At 31.8% G+C, this 17,725-nt stretch overlaps 1 protein-coding gene across 1 annotated transcript in view; it reads right to left on the reverse strand.

Moving 5' to 3' along the window:
- The window catches only part of LOC129942726 (uncharacterized), a 78,963-nt gene that overhangs the window by 27,356 nt on the left and 33,882 nt on the right, over nt 1–17,725 (reverse strand). The window contains exons 5-6 of the mRNA XM_056051770.1: nt 9,002–9,145; nt 8,713–8,842 (exon numbers count right to left, since the gene is read on the reverse strand). Coding sequence (XP_055907745.1) covers nt 8,713–8,842; nt 9,002–9,145 — 274 coding nt within the window. The remainder of the gene's footprint in view (nt 1–8,712; nt 8,843–9,001; nt 9,146–17,725) is intronic.

Genomic DNA, 17,725 nt, shown 5'->3' on the forward strand with positions numbered 1-17,725 from the left:
TGCATCTTCTGTGTGGTCGTATACCTGTGGTCATAATGCAACTAAAACGTTGGCAGAATAGAATATATATGTATGTATGTACATCTATTCGCCTCACCAAGGAGCTATATCTTAGATCTTTTCGAGGTAATGGAGTAGGTACATATATACTTAGAGTGAGAGTGAAGACGGGAATTCTGTTTTAATTCTCCATGGTATTATCATCAGGACAACGATGATGATGATGATCATCATCATAATGATGATGATGAAATTGAATACGAAGGACTAAGAAGATATTCCAAGCATTCATAACCTAAAACTAGCACAAATATTGTATAAATGGTGGTTTCAGTAATTTGGTTTTTGGTAGAAAGACATATTATGAAAGCTAAGAATGCCACAGAGCTTAACGGTTTTGGTTGAGAGAAGGATTGAAAGTGTTTCTTTTTGCTTATATACTCGTATGGTATGTGCTACAAAAACTCTCCTTTTTTAAGTCTCTCATAGTCTATGTTTTGAAAACTGAAAAATTTAATTACTTTTTAGACAAGAGGACAGATATATAGAGAGAGAGAGAGAAAGAGAAAGTGAACCGTCAAGCCCAGTTGTGCCGCCATAGAAATATAATTTATGTATTTATATAGTTAAGCTTAGAAAAATAATAGAATTGAAGTGACTATGGGATGCCGACCGACTTTGCAGATACCTAAGTGAGTTGAAAGACTTGTTCTAAATTCTCTTTTTTTGTGTCTTTAAATAGTTCCATAAAAATTTAGATTTTAATTAGTGCCTGCAAAAATATTTACTACTACTAGGCTACACTTTCACTTACTCGCTCTTTTAGTTGGAAAGTCTTGAAGTTTAACTATTTATTCTGTTAGTAAGATGGATTAAAAATAATTGAAAATGATTCAATGAGAAGACTTTGAAAGAAATAATCTATGAAATCTTTGTATGTCACTTCAATTTATTGAACTGTAGAAATTCCAAAAATTTATTTTTTTCGCTTACAACTCCTTACTGTTAGTTTCGTAAAAATGTTGTACGTTCTTTATTTTTATTTAAGAAGTACATATTTGAAAAATATTAGTTCTTAGCAAATTTGCTCAAAACCCAAAATAAAGGTATTTTCCTTTTTTTATTTTGAATGACGAAATTTTCTGAAAAAATTAACATGGGTTTTTAAGTTTTAAGAACTTTATTAAGAAACAAATAATTCTTATTCCACACCATGCAAATTAAAAAGCTAAAATAAATAAATAATGGGCACATAGCTCTTAAGGAACTTTTGAACCATTCCTGTGTGAGAGTAATGTCAGTGGATGGAGTGACATACAGTTTTTAAGCCAAACCCGGCTAATTTGAGAAAGCACTTTTTATGACAAAAATTATTTATGGAGGATTTGTCAACTTCTCGCAACAGCCAATGCACGTGAAAATAGCTTTAGGTGGCACGGGTAGGGATTGAATTGAAGACCACTGGCATGAAACTACTGGTACTACTGGTAATTGAAAAAAATACCATTTCACTATTTGATCTTACGTTTGTTCAAATCCAATTTATGGATGAATCACAAACACGTTCAGTTCATAGGAATTCAATGGGGCTTCGACCTCACGTTTCGTTCGATAATCTTAAGGAAAAGATCGTAATTTAACGTAATGTGACTCTAAACCGAAGCTCTAGTTCAATTATCTTAACATTTGCTTTGGATGACAGCTCAACAGTTGTAAAAAAATGTCAACAAACAAAATATTTGCTCTACGATGATAGAGAATTCGAAAAAAGTGGGTCTTCCGATTCCATCCGTCTGTTTGTCCTAGTCCCTATAGCCCAAAGCATTGATTCGATTGACTTCAAATTTGAAGACTGAGGTTTTGAACGGACTCGCATTAGGTGTTATTAACTTCCCATAAGAGTTTTTTTCGAATTGAAAATACTGACATTTCTCTACGTTTCAAGGTCCCTATAGTCAAAAGAAAAAAGTGTGCGTGTGTACGTACCTCCATAGCTCAAGAACCAGAAGAGATATCGATTTCAAATAAATTTTGTTATACAGATAATAAGGCAGAAAGTTGCAGAAAGGGCTCTCACGAAAATTGCGTAGATGGTGTTTTTTACCATAGCAGTTAAAAAAAAGCTGAAAATTTCGGTTAACCCCAAATATCTCACGAACCAATTACTATAGAAACAAGAATTAAATTGTATATTATATATTGTAACCTGATACCAAACCAGTACATTTTTCGATAAAAAACAAAAAAATGAAAAAAAATATGTCACCCCGAAAATTTTACGAATAAAAAATTATTTTATCTCCAAAACAATTTTGTGCAACGAATAACGTTTTGAACATCTGGTAAAATTTTGAGAAAAATCGGATTGACAGTTTTTTCTATAAAAATAAAAACCTAAAAAACAAAACATTACTCAAAGTTGGTATAAATTGAATATTGACTCAAATTCTTTTCAAAAACTAGACATTATGGTTTCAAACTTATTTTACCTTATAAAATAAATTTTTTTCAACATTCGGTTGAATTTTGAGTAAAATCGAATTGACAGTTTTTTTCCAAACAAAATAAAAACTTAAAAGAAAATTTAACAAAAGTTGGTAAACATTGATTTTTGACTCAAATATCTTTTTTAAAAAATTGAAATTATGGCTTCCAACTAATTCTTATTAGAAATATTGTTTTCAACATTGGGAAAAAATTTGAGAAAAATCGAATAGACAATTTTTCCTGCAAAAAATAAAAACCTTAACAAAATAAAATGCACGACTGGGTCGCACGAACTTGCTCCTGTATGCAAAGAGTCTGTTTAAAAAAGTACTTATATGAGAATTAAAAATATACCTGTAAAATAAGTTTGGCTTCAAAGATATAAATGCCATTTGAATTGTCAAAAAAACCGCACGATCTTTGTATATGAAAACCATAGTACTCTCATGAGCAGAAACTTTTAGGGCGACCAGATGCCGAGTCGTTGGCGTGGCGTTTGTACCGAAAGTGGAGAAATTCAGGGAGAGCGAGAGAAAAATATTATTTCCATTTCCATAAGCAGCCAGCAGAATAAGGGAGATAATTAATTTTCGACCCAAAAAGTCAACACAATTTCCTTCATTTTATTTGAGTCTAACCTCGTATATGTTTTCACATAAAGAGCTTCCATATGAAGGTTGATGAATTTGTTTTTGTTTTATTTATATCAACGCACTTTATATAACAAACAAAATGGCTTAATATTGTATCTAATAAGGGGATGAAACAAACTTTTTCATGCTTAAGTCAGCTGTTTAGGATCTTTTACCGATATTTGTATTTATTTACATTCATAAGTCTTGTTTTACTTGTGTACGATCTTTGTATATGAAAAATGGTTTCTATTACCTATAAACCTACAATGCGATTCATATAGATTCAACTTGTTCCTTAAAAGCTTTGTTCCTTTAGATAGCTTTATTGAAATTTCATATTAGAAGAACCAGGATGGAAAATAAATACGATAAGAAAGAGGCAGACCATGAATGTTTAAATTGTAAGGCGATCGCCTATTGGTTGTGTAGTTAGGTAGCAGATAGATGTCTAAAACGACCATAGAATAGTTCACTTGGCGTGCTTAGCTTTATGCAGATAGATAGATAAGGACATGTTTATTATGATAATGAGGGAATGTTATTGGTGGCTAGAAGGTACATACTACATTTCTTCTTAAGTTTTCAGCGCAAACATGGAGTTATTACGTTCAGTCTATTTTTTTCACTAAAGTTTTAAAAAACAAGCATACGAACAAGTACAAGAAATTGCTGTTCATTTGTTGTTTACAGTCAGGCTCTTGTGCGTTTTGGATTTTAGTTAAGAAGTGACACGTAAGCAGTAGTTGTAGAAGTTGTACGTTATACCTTTATAAATAGGTACGATGGGTATGCGTTGAAAAAGTGATTCTAATAGAAAATACATATACTCTCTCTGGCCAGTTTCTTTAACTTGTAGGTACTAAGTATTTATTTTTCTATATAGGCGAAGGCCAGTAAATCATGTGTGAAACAATCTTATTCGTAAAGAATAATATTTTAAAATCATATACCTATATTATATATAAATGTGTACCAAATGCATTAATTTGGATGAAAGATAGGAATGTTATTACAATTTTGTCAAAATAATGCGCTCTTTCGGGCTCATGCACACTAAAAATAATTAAAAAAATAATATTTTAAGATTCAAAATTTTACCTGAAAAATAAGTTTGTCTTCAAAAATTTAAATGCCATTTTACAAATAAAAAAACCGTTGATTTTTCAAATTTTTATTTTGAAAATCGTTAGAGCGGTTTTTTTTTTAAATTAATTTTTTATATATAAAATTTTCCAATTTTGTTCTAAAAATATTTTTGGAATGCAGTTGTTTAGTGATTGTAAATATACGTCTTACGTTTGAATTTCGTAAAAAATTGTTGACCTGTTTTTGAGATATAGAGTTTTGAAAAATAAAAATTCAATATTTTTTAAAAAATCCAAACAATTAAAAATTGCATTTTTGTTAATCAAATTGTTAAGGCAATATAGGAGCTTATTCAGAAAAAAAATTATTAAAATCAGTTCATAAGTTGCTGAGAAAATTAAAAAACAAAATAACGGTTCTATGAGTGGTACCTTTCCTGAGCGATACAAAAATATGGTTTTCTTATAAAAAGAAGCCAAGTTAAAAAATAAAATTTTAAAGAAAATTTAAAAAAAATCTATCGGTTTGTTTTTGAGAAAATTCGAATTTTCGGTTTTTGACCAACAAAATTGTAGGGGGGCCACTGTTAAACGCCTAACGCGAATCTGCTCAAAACCTTAACTTCCAAGTTTGAACTCAATCGACGCAATGGTTTAGGCTGTAGGAGCGTGGACAGACAGACAAAACCGACCCGACGGAATCGCGGGACCCACTTTTTTCGACTTACCTACCATCGTAATATCATGTTTGATTAAAATCTCGAGTTCGAAATTTTGCACGAATGCAAAACTTGCCATATAGTTCCTATATGTCGCAAGTAAAAATTAATAAAAGTTGGTTAAAATTGATTTTTGACCCAAATATCCTTTCAAAACAAAAGATAAAAACCTAAAAAAAAACAATACCTACTAAAACTTTGTAAAAATTTACTTTAGACCCAAAAATTAAAAATATATTCTTAAAACTTTTTTTATTTCAAAGAAAATATTGTTTTCGATATTCAGAAGTTTTTTTTTTATAAAAATTAATAGTCCGTTTTTTCCTAAGAAATATTATATGTATAATAAAAAATAAAATCTACAAAAATAGTACGCAAATTTGATAAAAATTGATATTCGGTTCTTGATATCTCTTAAATTAATTTCATTCATCCATTTTGTAAAAATTTAAGGATTACAACTTAAATTGATAAAAATTCATTTTCGACTAAATATCTATTTTACAAAACAAGACTTTCAAACTAAACTATTTCTTTATATGAAAAATATTGTTGGTAATTTTAAATTTTTTGAGAACAATTCAACTGATATTTTTAACCCAACACGAAAACCTACAAAGTTTTAAGGAAGACAAATCGACAGACGGGGTGGGAAGTTATAAATGTGGGTCGAATCCCAGGCTTTTTTTGAACACACATTTTTTCGTCAAAAATCTACATTTCAAATTTTCTCAAAAACAAACCTATAGATTTTTTAAATTTTCTCTAATTTGTTTTTTCTTTATTTGGAATCCTTCCATATAAAACAAATATTTTTGTGATGCTCCAGAAGGGTACCCCTCACAGAAATTTTATTTTGTATTTAAGTTTTCTCAATAACTAATCAACCGATTTCAATAAATTTTGTTAAATAAAAATTTCATTGTATTGATTTTTAAAAAATAGTTGAAAAAAATCTTTTCGAAAATCGATATCTTGTAGATGAGTCATCATATGTTTACAAATTTTTTAAAATTTAAAAATGTTATATATACAAACAAAATTATTTAAAAAAACCCATTCTAACGATTTTCAAATAAAAATTTTGCTAAATTAAGTTTTTTTTTTGAGAAATCAAATGGCGTTTAAATTTTCAAAAATAATTTTTTTTGCAGGTACATTTTTAAATCTTAAAATACAGGACATATTTTTAAACAGATTCTTTGGATACATGACCTGGTTCTTACGCCCCAGTCAAACATTTTATTTGTAAAAATGTTAGTCTTTAAAACTTAGAACCTAGGATAAAGAATCATTGTACACAATGGAACACTAATTATTTGATCTTGATCAGGAAGGCAGTGCTAGGATTGCGAAATATGTAGACTTTAAGCTCATTATTAAACACACCATGTTAATTTTGTATTTAATAAAATTGATACATACGAAAAAAAATACCAATTTAAATGCATACAACATTTATAGATCATCGAACTTTAAATTTTAAGTAGTAAACTTACAAGACTAAAATAAGATTATAAAAAATAAAAATACGTATACACCTGAGTATATCATAATTACTATTTTCTTTGTACGAAGTGAAAAAGATGACCATAAAAAGTTCAAGTCAAACCTTAATCAATTATTAGCATAGTTTATTTAGTTGAATAATTGTTTTTGCATTCGGAATCGGGATTGTGTCGCGTTCAAGATAAATTTTATTGAGACAAATAAACTCAGTACAAGTTTATTTACAATCTTTTATTTTTTTTTCCGATTTAAGATATATGTATATCTGACTTAATAGATATACAATTTAAAGAATATTTAACATTCAAATATAACTTAATGACTTAAATTAAAACTAAAACTGTTTGTATCTTAATACCCGACATTATCCGTTCCATTTTTTAAGAAAGCAGATCTATTTGGTGCTTCAATAATGGTGTAACCTGAGTTGCTTCGAACATTTTTTTGTTTGAAAACCGATTCTTATCTGGCTTTCTAAACAATCCTTGGCAGAATCTCAATATTTTCCGTTCCAAAATCAAAAATTCTTTTGCTACACCAGGTGAAATTGTAAACCGCCTACAAAAACCACATGTTAGGATGAGCCTTATAATCATTTTGTGTGTCATTATTTTAGTTTGTTTCTAAATTAGATTTCGAATTCAATTAAGTTTTTAATGCTTTTAAGAATTCCTCTACCGTGTTTATTAAAAAAATCGGTTTTGAAAATTCATTCATGTAAATATTAACTTCCCATAGTTATGAAATCGGTCCGATTTGTCAAATTGGAAATTTTGACTTTTCTTGACGTTTAAAGAGTCTTAATAACAGATTTTTAGAGAGATGTCTGTGCTTGTATATGCACCTTAGCGAAGTTTTTTTGTCGTCCATAGCTCAAGAACCAATAGATAAATGGACTTCTAATAAATGTTGTTATACAGATAATAATCCAGTAGACAGATAATAAACAAAAAATAGTGCACGAACCAATAACGCTAGCGAATTGAATTAAATTGTTTATTATGTATTGTGCCGTGATACCAAACTAGTAAATTTTTAACGGTTTCTTTTATAAATAAAAAAGAATGAAAAAAATCCTCGAATATCTTAAAAACAAAAACGATTTTATCTCAAAAATAATTGTATGGGACGAAGAATAACGTTTTTGACATGTGGTAAAATTTTTGAGAAAAATCTAATGAACAATTTTTTACAAAAAATAAAAAATCTAAAAAAGCGCCGCATAAAAGGACGAGAGCTGCTCATGAGCTCTATTCTCAAAATAGGCGAGAGGAACACCGACTTCTCAAAAGGAAAAAGAGAGAGCATGAAAAGCGTTTGGTTGATGATGTTGAGAGGACAGGAATGAAATTCGAAAGTTTTATGAACAGGTGAAACGAAAGTCACAGGTCCATAAACCCAGAAGCGAAAGCTGCAAAGACGAAAGTGGAAACATCACATTGGAACCGAACTCAATGCTGAGGATATGGAAGGACCACTTCTGCAGACTGTAAACGACGATGACGAACCGAATTCCGCTGTAAAGCAGGATGATCAATTCAATATAAACGACGAAAGCCAACAATCCTGACTTCCCGACTTAAACGAAGTAAAGATTGCCATATCTAAGCTGAAGTGTAACAAGGCCGCTGGAGTAGATAGCCTGAATGTCGAGCTCTTCAAAGCAGTTGGAGATAATTTGGTTAGGAGCATGCACCAACTTTTTTGTAAGGTATGGTCGAAAGAAAGCATGTCCGATGAATGGAACCTCAGTATTGTTTGCCCGATCCTAAAAAAGAAGACAGTCAACTTAAAATCGTTTCCAAAATCTTCTCTGCCGTAGTATGTGAACGTTCAAAGCCCATCGTCAACAACCTGATAAGTCCTTATCAGTGTAGAAAACATCTTTTCAACTAACATGGATTTCAAAGCTCATCTATCCCAATTTTAAATTCGTGTTTGCACAGAATCTCACACTTAATGCAAAAATATAAAAAAAAAGTTCAACATAGCGACAAATTTTTTTGTTAATCAATAAAGTTTAAGATATTCCCTTAAATATAACACTTCAATGTCAGACTACAAAAATATTGTTTATGTAGGTGTAAGGTAGGTTCCACAAAATTCAGAACTTCAATTAAGTTCTTCTTCTATAAAACATAAGTTCAATGACGTGTCTTCTAACTCACATCACTCTTAGGACTTACATATAAATACTTCCCGTTCCCATCAGACTTTAACTAACCTAACCGAAAGTTTTCGAAGTCAATTTATTATACTTTGCAAAATTTTACTTACTATCAATTCTCTATCTGATATAATAGTTCCAAAAGTTATCGACATAACCGGTCCCATTAGTGGCGAAACTAACATAGCAGCCACAATATTCGAAGCATTATTTTCTATAAGACCAAGAGCTGCCAACGAACTGAAATGAAAAAGTTTTTTTTTTATTAGGTACTCTTAAACGGGTGACTGTCGTCTGTATGATAGTCTACTCTTTAGGAAAGTAGAGTTATAGGTTAGGTAAAGGATGTACCTTCATAGTTATAATTGTTTTGTATTTAGAAAGTTTATAAATACTTACTCAGCTGTAACAATTAACAAGAGGTAGTCAAATGTTAAACAACCCCCAGCACGTACACCATCAACGACTTGCTTTACGGTTAATTTAGATTTTATTGAATCAACAAAATTATTCCACTTTGAAAAATCTTCGCTGTCGTCCAAGCTGAAATTTTAATAGAAAAAGAAATCGTCAAACTCAATTTGTATCGATTAAAAGTTATGTTTTTGAAAATATCTTTAAAATGTAGATTTAGTCTACATTAAATTTTAGTCTAGTTTATGTCATTATGTTAAGTTAACGGTAAAGAAATGTAAAATCAGAATAAAGTGAATTAACATTAAAAGAGGTACGGGTATCGCACGGCTTTTAACCTAAGTAGAAAGTTAAAATGTTTAAAATCCCAACAAAAAGTTTCAGTCAACAAATTTGACATGTCCAGCATATCGCACAAATTACACTAGTCAACAAAATAACATTTTTCTTTAAGTAGCCCCAAAAACAAACAATAGTTTTGTTTAAGGATTAAGTTGTCCTGAATTCAAATCTTGCCTTCAAATGTTTCTATAACTTCAAAGTTCTAAAGACAACCAGAAGCAAGGTTTTTAAAGGCTAACGTACAACAAAATTCTACGAGCATTATGTTTAACCAGTCAAATATTACATTAACAAGAAACATATAACATGTAACCTTATTTAAAAAAAAAATCATTAATTTTCACGGGTACTGCCTCTTGCGAGGAATTGACAAATCCTTCAAGAGTAATTCTTGTCATGAAAAAGTGCTTTCTCAAATTAACAGTTCGGATTCGGCCTAAAACTGTAGGTCCTTTCCATTCTTGACAACAGTATTCGTATACAGGAATGGTTGAGAGTTGTAATTCACAAGGCCCTGGTTCCCAATGGACTGTTGCGCCACCCAATTTATTTATTTAATTTAATTGTATAAATTTATTACGCAAATCATAATTCTTATCTTTTTTTAAATTGAGTTCTTTTTAGCGATTGCGGTAATTTAAAACTGCGGTATTTAGAGTCAGAACACTCGTCAAGTGTGCGTTAAGACACATTAAACTGACGCTGGGCTTCATGAGTTGGCGGAGTAAATAGTCTTTACTTTCATAAAAATGAAGCTGGTCAGAACTTTTAAATGAATAGTATAGATAGATTCATCATTACTGATTTTGCTTTTTGCACTAGTAGTGGTTTCAACAAGACGGATCAATTGAAGAAAACGTTTGTTATTGGCCTCCAAAATCGGCCGATTTAACATCGCTTGACTATTTTCTGTAGGGTAATGTCAAGTAGCTAGTCTACGCCGATAAATTTTTAATATTATTGATCACTTGAGGACAATACCGAACAGAAACAATTTTGGAAAAAATAATGACAAGTTAAAGCTCCGTCACGGTTAATTCCAACGTAGTTAGACTACGTCAGATCCCAGAAATCATATTTAAATTGTATTGCCAGAAGAAAGAAATCATTTCTGGTCTATTTTAGTTCAAAGTTTCATGCCTCTAAGAAACACCCTTCTTATGAAACGTCAGAACGAAATTTGCCGTAGAACCGCCAATGGATCTTTTTTTTAACAGCTCAGTAAAGCAGTCATTTTTCAAAATCATTGGTTTTCTTAATCTAGATTCTTCGTTTTTGAGTTAGAACCAAAATTAAATAGACTATCTTTTTGTTTTTTTATAAAATTTAGCTTATTTAATAGAAAAAAATAAACATAATCAACAGAACCACAGTGTTCGCCATCGTTGTTATATTTTATGGCCATAAATCTTTCTGTGTGACCAAAGTTTCTCTCTCATCCTTGCTATAAAATGAAGTTATAAAGTTAAATCCGTTGCTGTTGCTGTTGCCGTGCCTTCTTTTGGTCTATAAAGAACGACAAATAATAGGATTTTACGACAATTCACTTTCTTTTAATAATAAGTAGGTACCTATAAAAACACTTTCACGTGAAGTGAAGGTGATAGAAACTAAAATTTTTATTTGGAGAGATTTAGTTTCCTATAGACCAGCAAAACCTTGCTCGATTTTTTTACTAACATAGAGTTGTTTTTTAATTCGACAATGTCAGAAAGTTTTTTAAATCTCTTCTGTATGAAGAGTTGATGGAACATTCTTTAGATTCTCGAAATTATCACCCGAATTAATCTTATGTGGAGATAAACTTCGTTGAAGTAAGCCAAAAGCTTTTGATACTTTTAGCTTAGAATGAATTGTTAAAATTCATTTTCAAAGAATAAAATGTATTGTCAAACCTCAAGCAAATTGATTCGCTAAATTAAGGTGGGTTTTTTTTTTAAAACTGTTTCCTGCAAACGTTGGTTCAATACGAATTTGGTTTTGACGTAATTATTAACACTTTCTTAATTGTTCTTAACTTAATTTTTAAGTTAGTTTTGTACTTTCTTCTATAGGAAATCTAGGTATTCGTGGCGTGAAGGTTATTGTGTATTGTGCTAGAAGTCTTGGATTCAATCTCTGCCTGTGCAACCTTAAGTTTTTTTCACGGGTACTGCGTCTGGCTTGCTTTTTTGAATAACCCGTTTGGATTAGTCTTATAAGCTGTAGATCCCCCCCATCCCTGATATCTGGGAAATTATAACACCACCTTTCTTTTTTCTTTTTTCGTTTTTCAAATTCTTATGATTTGATCCACATGGTATATTGATGCTTGTACAGGAAATTTTGGAGCCATCTAAGGTTTTATTTACGGGTACAGGATGGTCCCCTCCATCCCTCCAACATTACACTCACACAGGAATGGTTGAGAGTTGTAAGTCACTACGCCCTAGTTCTCAACGAACTTTTGCGCCAACTATTTAATTATTAAGCTTAAAAAATATAAATTAAAACACAAGGCATCATTTTTTGTTTGAATCTAAAAGGCCTTCTTCAAAAAGATTTTTTTAAAGTCATCAACAGAAGCTAAAGAAACAATCAAAATGTTACGTTTTGCAATTATAATAATGACAACCACTTTGTATTGTTAATTAAAGTAACCCCAATCATTAAAAATAATATACATTTAAAACGTTCTAGAATAAGATTGTAAAAGTTTCTTTTTGGAAATGATGTAAAAAGCCTATTTTTTATGGATTGTGACCTTATAAGTAAGAGCAATAATAGTAAACTTAAGGGCTTTAATCGTTTTTGGATTTGGAAATTTAAAGGGATTCAATTGCAGTTCTGAGACCACCAATTTACCATATGAACTAAATGTTTGTTGGTTCTGGCCTCATTTTCGAAGAAGAAGCATCCGATAATGCCATTACCTCACAATCCACACAAACCTATCACTCTCTTTATTATAGGTATTAAACCTTGTGGCGGTGTTTAAGAGTAGTGAATGTCTCAAATTACACAAGGAGAACAATCGCTATATTTTTAGAGTACTCTCTTCAATTCTATGCAAAAGCTTTGTAAATCGTAGCCTGATCAGAAGGGGTAAACAATTTCTTGCAAAGTCGGAGAAAGCATTAACATTAAGCCGCCTTTTTGGCAATGTCAAATATGTGATCACTGTGAAAGGTACTGAGCATACCTAAAACAGAAAGCTATCCAGTCTTCCCGAGTAGGTTCGAACCATGGATATTGTCATTGAGGAAGGGTTTCTAACCTAACATAGAAGGGATTTATCTATCAAATGTCTTTGAAATATCATGAGCTTTCCAAAACTATGTAAACATCTGTTTTACTGTTCGGTGAAATTTGATCAGCATTTTCATGACCCTAAAAAGAAGGAACGTAAATGCAGTTCAGCTATAGTATAAGAGCGTAAAGAGGTTTCGCCTTTTTTAGGGACAGGATTGACAAATGCTTTTTTCCAACCACTCGAAAAGAGGCCTGTAGATTAATATTGATGGACAAACCGTGGTTTTTTCAACCTGAAGAACATTTTTGACATCAAAAGTAGGGGAACCATCCGGGCTGGCGCATTTGTGAATGTAGTTAAAGTGACCCTGGTAGTCCCGCGGAGATATGACACTTAATTTCTCTTAAGATTTCGAGAGTAAAACAGATGAAAATGTTTGAATAATCTTTCGAAGAAACCACTTGATGAGCAAACCTGTATAGTCTCTTCATTAAAAGTTAAAGCTTCCAATTCATGGATTATTCTGTTTACTCTTCATTACTTAAAGAGAGTGAAATAAATACAACTGACCTACATTTTATGTATTTTATACCCTCTAGAGTCTCTAAAAAATTAAATTCCCGACACAAACGCATTAAAAGTTGAATCATGTATTAATTTTTGTAAAGTTGTTCATAAAAAAAGGATTACGTCAATGGAAAGTGGAGGTTTCCAAGATGACAAGATTTAAATTCTAACCTAGTTACATGTATTTGCTATCATTTTCGCACTATCACAATTATTTCAATATTCGCCCGCATCGGAAACTGCAAGGCACTGAGATCTGACCTTTGAAAATTTAAGCGTTATGCGAGTTCTTCTTAATCTTAGTTTTTTAAATATATTTATTTTCTTCAAAATTGTATGTCATTGTGTTTTGGGCACATGCAACCATAACAAAAACATAAATAAATAAACTCTATTAAATTATTCTTAAAAGAAAGTAAATTATTTCTTAAGTAAATATTTCCGTTTGACAATTACAAAATAATAATTAGAATAAAGGTTTAAGTGCTTTGATATTAAGGACCATTGAGAAGAACAACAACAATAATGACAATACCGACAAACAGGGGACACACAAAATAAACCCGTCAACAATATGGGTTGACTTCTTGAGTCCCCTTCACTCAAACATTCTTTAGTTAACTTAGGAATTTTTTTATTTTATCTTCTGTGTGCTCTCAACAGAAAAATTAACTATTTATTTGCCAAAATAGAAATTGTTTAACATTCTCAAGAGCTTTTGACTAACCCTATATCTTAAATGAAAACAAGAATGCATTAACCAGAGAGAAACCGGGTGTTCAGAGTTTAACAGACGTTTTTGAAAATTCGACTAAACATTATAGTAGCAGCCGCCTTGTGGGTGGTTGTTGATAATTGTCTGAAGCGATACTCTTTTCATTGATAACAAATAATCAGTAAAGAGACGATACATTTTATTAAAACAATGTTGAATATTGTGTTGAAGGTATTTTCATTAGCAGATTTGTAGATTTGTAGTTAAGAAACTTTTAAGAATATTCTTGATTTAAAAATTATTTCTTGCAAGTGGAATAGGTACCAAGCAACGATAGCATACAAATTGTAGCAAGCATTATATTTTTAATACTACAATCAAATTTGAAAACATTTTGGTAACGCCGAGCCTTTTTTTACTTATCGCTAAAAACGTATAGACAACCGTTCAATTTACCAATCTTTACTCTTGACAATTTCTTATTATATAGTTCTAAGCTGACTGTATATGAGCACACTGCTTTCAATGCATTTGATGCGAACATTTTAGTTCTTTACGTGATATACAAGATTACGTTCTGCGCATTTTAATGTTGCCCTAATTTCCAATACCCTATCGGTTTTGGTAGTCCACTTACATTTTGTAAATGTAAATAAGGGCAACATTAAAATGCACAAAACGATATCCTCAAATACACTTAGATATTCCTGTTATATAGCATTGAAAGCACTGAGTTCATATTCCGGCAGCGTAAAACTAAAAATAGCTTAGATGCCCCAGGCTTATATACATTAATCCCTTAAGATGTTTTCGATTTATCAATTCATCACTTAATGGTATTTCATTGTTTAAATTTTTGTCATCAGTATCAAAAAGGTTTATTTAGAGGCTCCGCTTATAGCCGAGTAGAATGCTGGCATTACTGCTATGTTGTAACATTCATTTAAACGATACAAGCTAGAGGTTTTACACAAATCTTACTGAAGTAGTTTATTTAATACCAACTTTGATTCTCGAATTGAAGAGTAATCAACTGGTATAAACAGTTAAACGAAACTTTGTAAGGATACAACCAGAGGATAATGCGACGCGCTTAGATTTAATGGAACCTTATTTCCTATCATATTTTCTTTTTTGACAAATATTAAACAGAATATTAATCACGTGGAGTTTCATTAGATTGCACTTTTTTTGTTCCTCTAATGGTATCTAAAAAAAATATTTTAAAGCCGTTACAGAATTACTCTTATCATTTAAAATCCTCTTAAGTCCCAAGGAATGTAGTTTTCGGGCAAATCGCAGGTGTATATCAGCCTCACTTTTTGTGACTGATGAAATAAAAATCGCAATTGAACATGATCAAATGACAGTATTAAAGTTATTGGACTTTTCTAAAGCCTTTGACACTTCAAGTTATCCAATTCTCTGTAATAAGCTGTGAAATGATTTTGGCTTTTCCGTAGAGTCTCGCAAGCTAGTTCTTTCGTACTTTAACGATATCACGGTTTAAACAGTTGAAAAACCATTGTAATTTTACAAAAAATATAAAAACAATGTTGAAAACAGATGTTTTTGATTCAAAGCACATCAAGCTTAAATCTCAGTGAGGCAAAAGCACCAAAAATTAAGCATAAAACACTTATTTAATACTATAAAGGACTTAAATTCAATGCTTTTCAAAACTTCAGACAGATTAGTATAATGGAGCTACGAATAAGCCACCTGACTAAATCTAGAAGCTAAGGCTATGTATTTCGTGATCTAATAGAAAATTAAAAAATGGGATTCAAATTTAGTTAAACAAATTCACAAAAGTATATTTTAATTTGTGTTTCAGAAAAAAAAAACTTAATTTTGTAGACCAGTAAGAGAGAGAGTAACACCGACTTCTTAGAAGGAAAAAGAGAAGATCGATCGAAGATTTTGAGAGGTTCAAAAACGGACATGAAATTTAAAAGTTATATGAATTTTATGAGGTGAAACAAAATTTACAATTTCATAACCCTCGAACCGCAGTCTACAACGACGAAAGTGGAAACATTAGCAGAACCGGAGTAAATGCTGGGGATATGAAAGGACCACTTCCACAGAATGTATAACGGCGATGACGAACCGAATTCCTCTGTAAGGAAGATGGCTTGAATGCCTTGCTTTTCAAAGCAGCAGGAGATAATAACTTATCTGTATAATACGATCGGAAGAGAGCCTCTATACTGCACCAACTACAGAAGAATCGCTCTACTAAATATCGCTTAAGAAATCTTCTTTCCCTTAATATGTGAACGTAAAAAGCTTATCGTCAACAATTTAAAAGGTCATTATCGGTGTGGTTTTAGACCATTAAAGTCCAAAGTCAATTAAATATTCACATTACGGCAGATCATGGAAAAAAACATTACAACATCAAATCGACAACCACCATCTCTTCATTGATTTCAAAGCCGCAGATGACAGCATCTACGGAAACAAAATATATGGAGCCGTGTCTAGTTTTGACATCCCTACCAAACTTATAGTTTGTGCAGGATTACACGCTCGAAATAAAAGTTGAAAAAAAAAACTTAAAAGAACCGGTAATGAGCAAATCATGCGCAACACAAAGTGCATGCTGTCATTAAGAAAGGAACTACAACACCGACGACAACGTCTCGGTAAAAACGTCACCATCGACAGACGTAACTTTGAGGTAGTTAAGGACTTTGTCTAACCTAGGCTTCGCTATGAACACAGGAAACAACATCAGCGCTGAGATCAAACGAAAAATCACTCATGTTAACTGCTTAAAGCAATTGAGTGGCAAAGCCCCCTAGTTCTTCGCGTGATCAATTTCTCATATCCATTGAAGGTGAGTGGAGGAGAAGATGGAACGACGAGCTCTACGGGCTGTACGGATACAGTCTTTGAATCCACGCACACAGCACAGTCCACGTAACAGTTAGTTTAGAGATCTAACTAGGGACCGGGATAGATGGAGAAGTTTGTTGCGTGAGTATAGTCTTCGAAATAAATAAACGGTGATTTTTTAAGAGCTTGAGAACTTTAAAAAAAAAAAAAAACGCATAAAATTTGCAAAATCTCATCGATTCTTTATTTGAAACGTTAGATTGGTCTATGACATTTACTTTTAGAAGATAATTTCATTTAAATGTTGACCGCGGCTGCATCTTAGGTGGTCCATTCGGAAAGTCCAATTTTGGGTAACTTTTTCGAGCATTTCGGCCGGAATAGCCCGAATTTCTTCGGAAATGTTGGAATAGTTGCTGGCTTATTTGTGTAGACTTTAGACTTGACGTAGCCCCACAAAAAATAGTCTAAAGGCGTCAAATCGCATGATCTTGGTGGCCAACTTACCGGTCCATTCCTTGATATGAATTGTTCTCCGAAGTTTTCCCTCAAAATGGCCATAGAATCGCGAGCTGTGTGGCATATAGCGCCATCTTGTTGAAACCACATGTCAACCAAGTTCAGTTCTTCCATTTTTGGCAACAAAAAGTTTGTTAGCATTGAACGATAGCGATCGCCATTCACCGTAACGTTGCGTCCAACAGCATCTTTGAAAATACGGTCCAATGATTCGACCAGCGTACAAACCACACCAAACAGTGCATTTTTCGGGATGCATGGGCAGTTCTTGAACGGCTTCTGGTTGCTCTTCACTCCAAATGCGGCAATTTTGCTTATTTACGTAGTTATTCAACCAGAAATGAGCCTCATCGCTGAACAAAATTTGTCGATAAAAAAGCGGATTTTCTGCCAACTTTTTGGAAATAAAATTCAATGATTTGCAAGCTTTGCTCGTTAGTAAGTCTATTCATGATGAAATGTCAAAGCATACTGAGCATCTTTCTCTGTG

Source organism: Eupeodes corollae, chromosome 1 (genome assembly GCF_945859685.1).
Source record: "Eupeodes corollae chromosome 1, idEupCoro1.1, whole genome shotgun sequence".
NCBI classification, from domain to species: domain Eukaryota; kingdom Metazoa; phylum Arthropoda; class Insecta; order Diptera; family Syrphidae; genus Eupeodes; species Eupeodes corollae.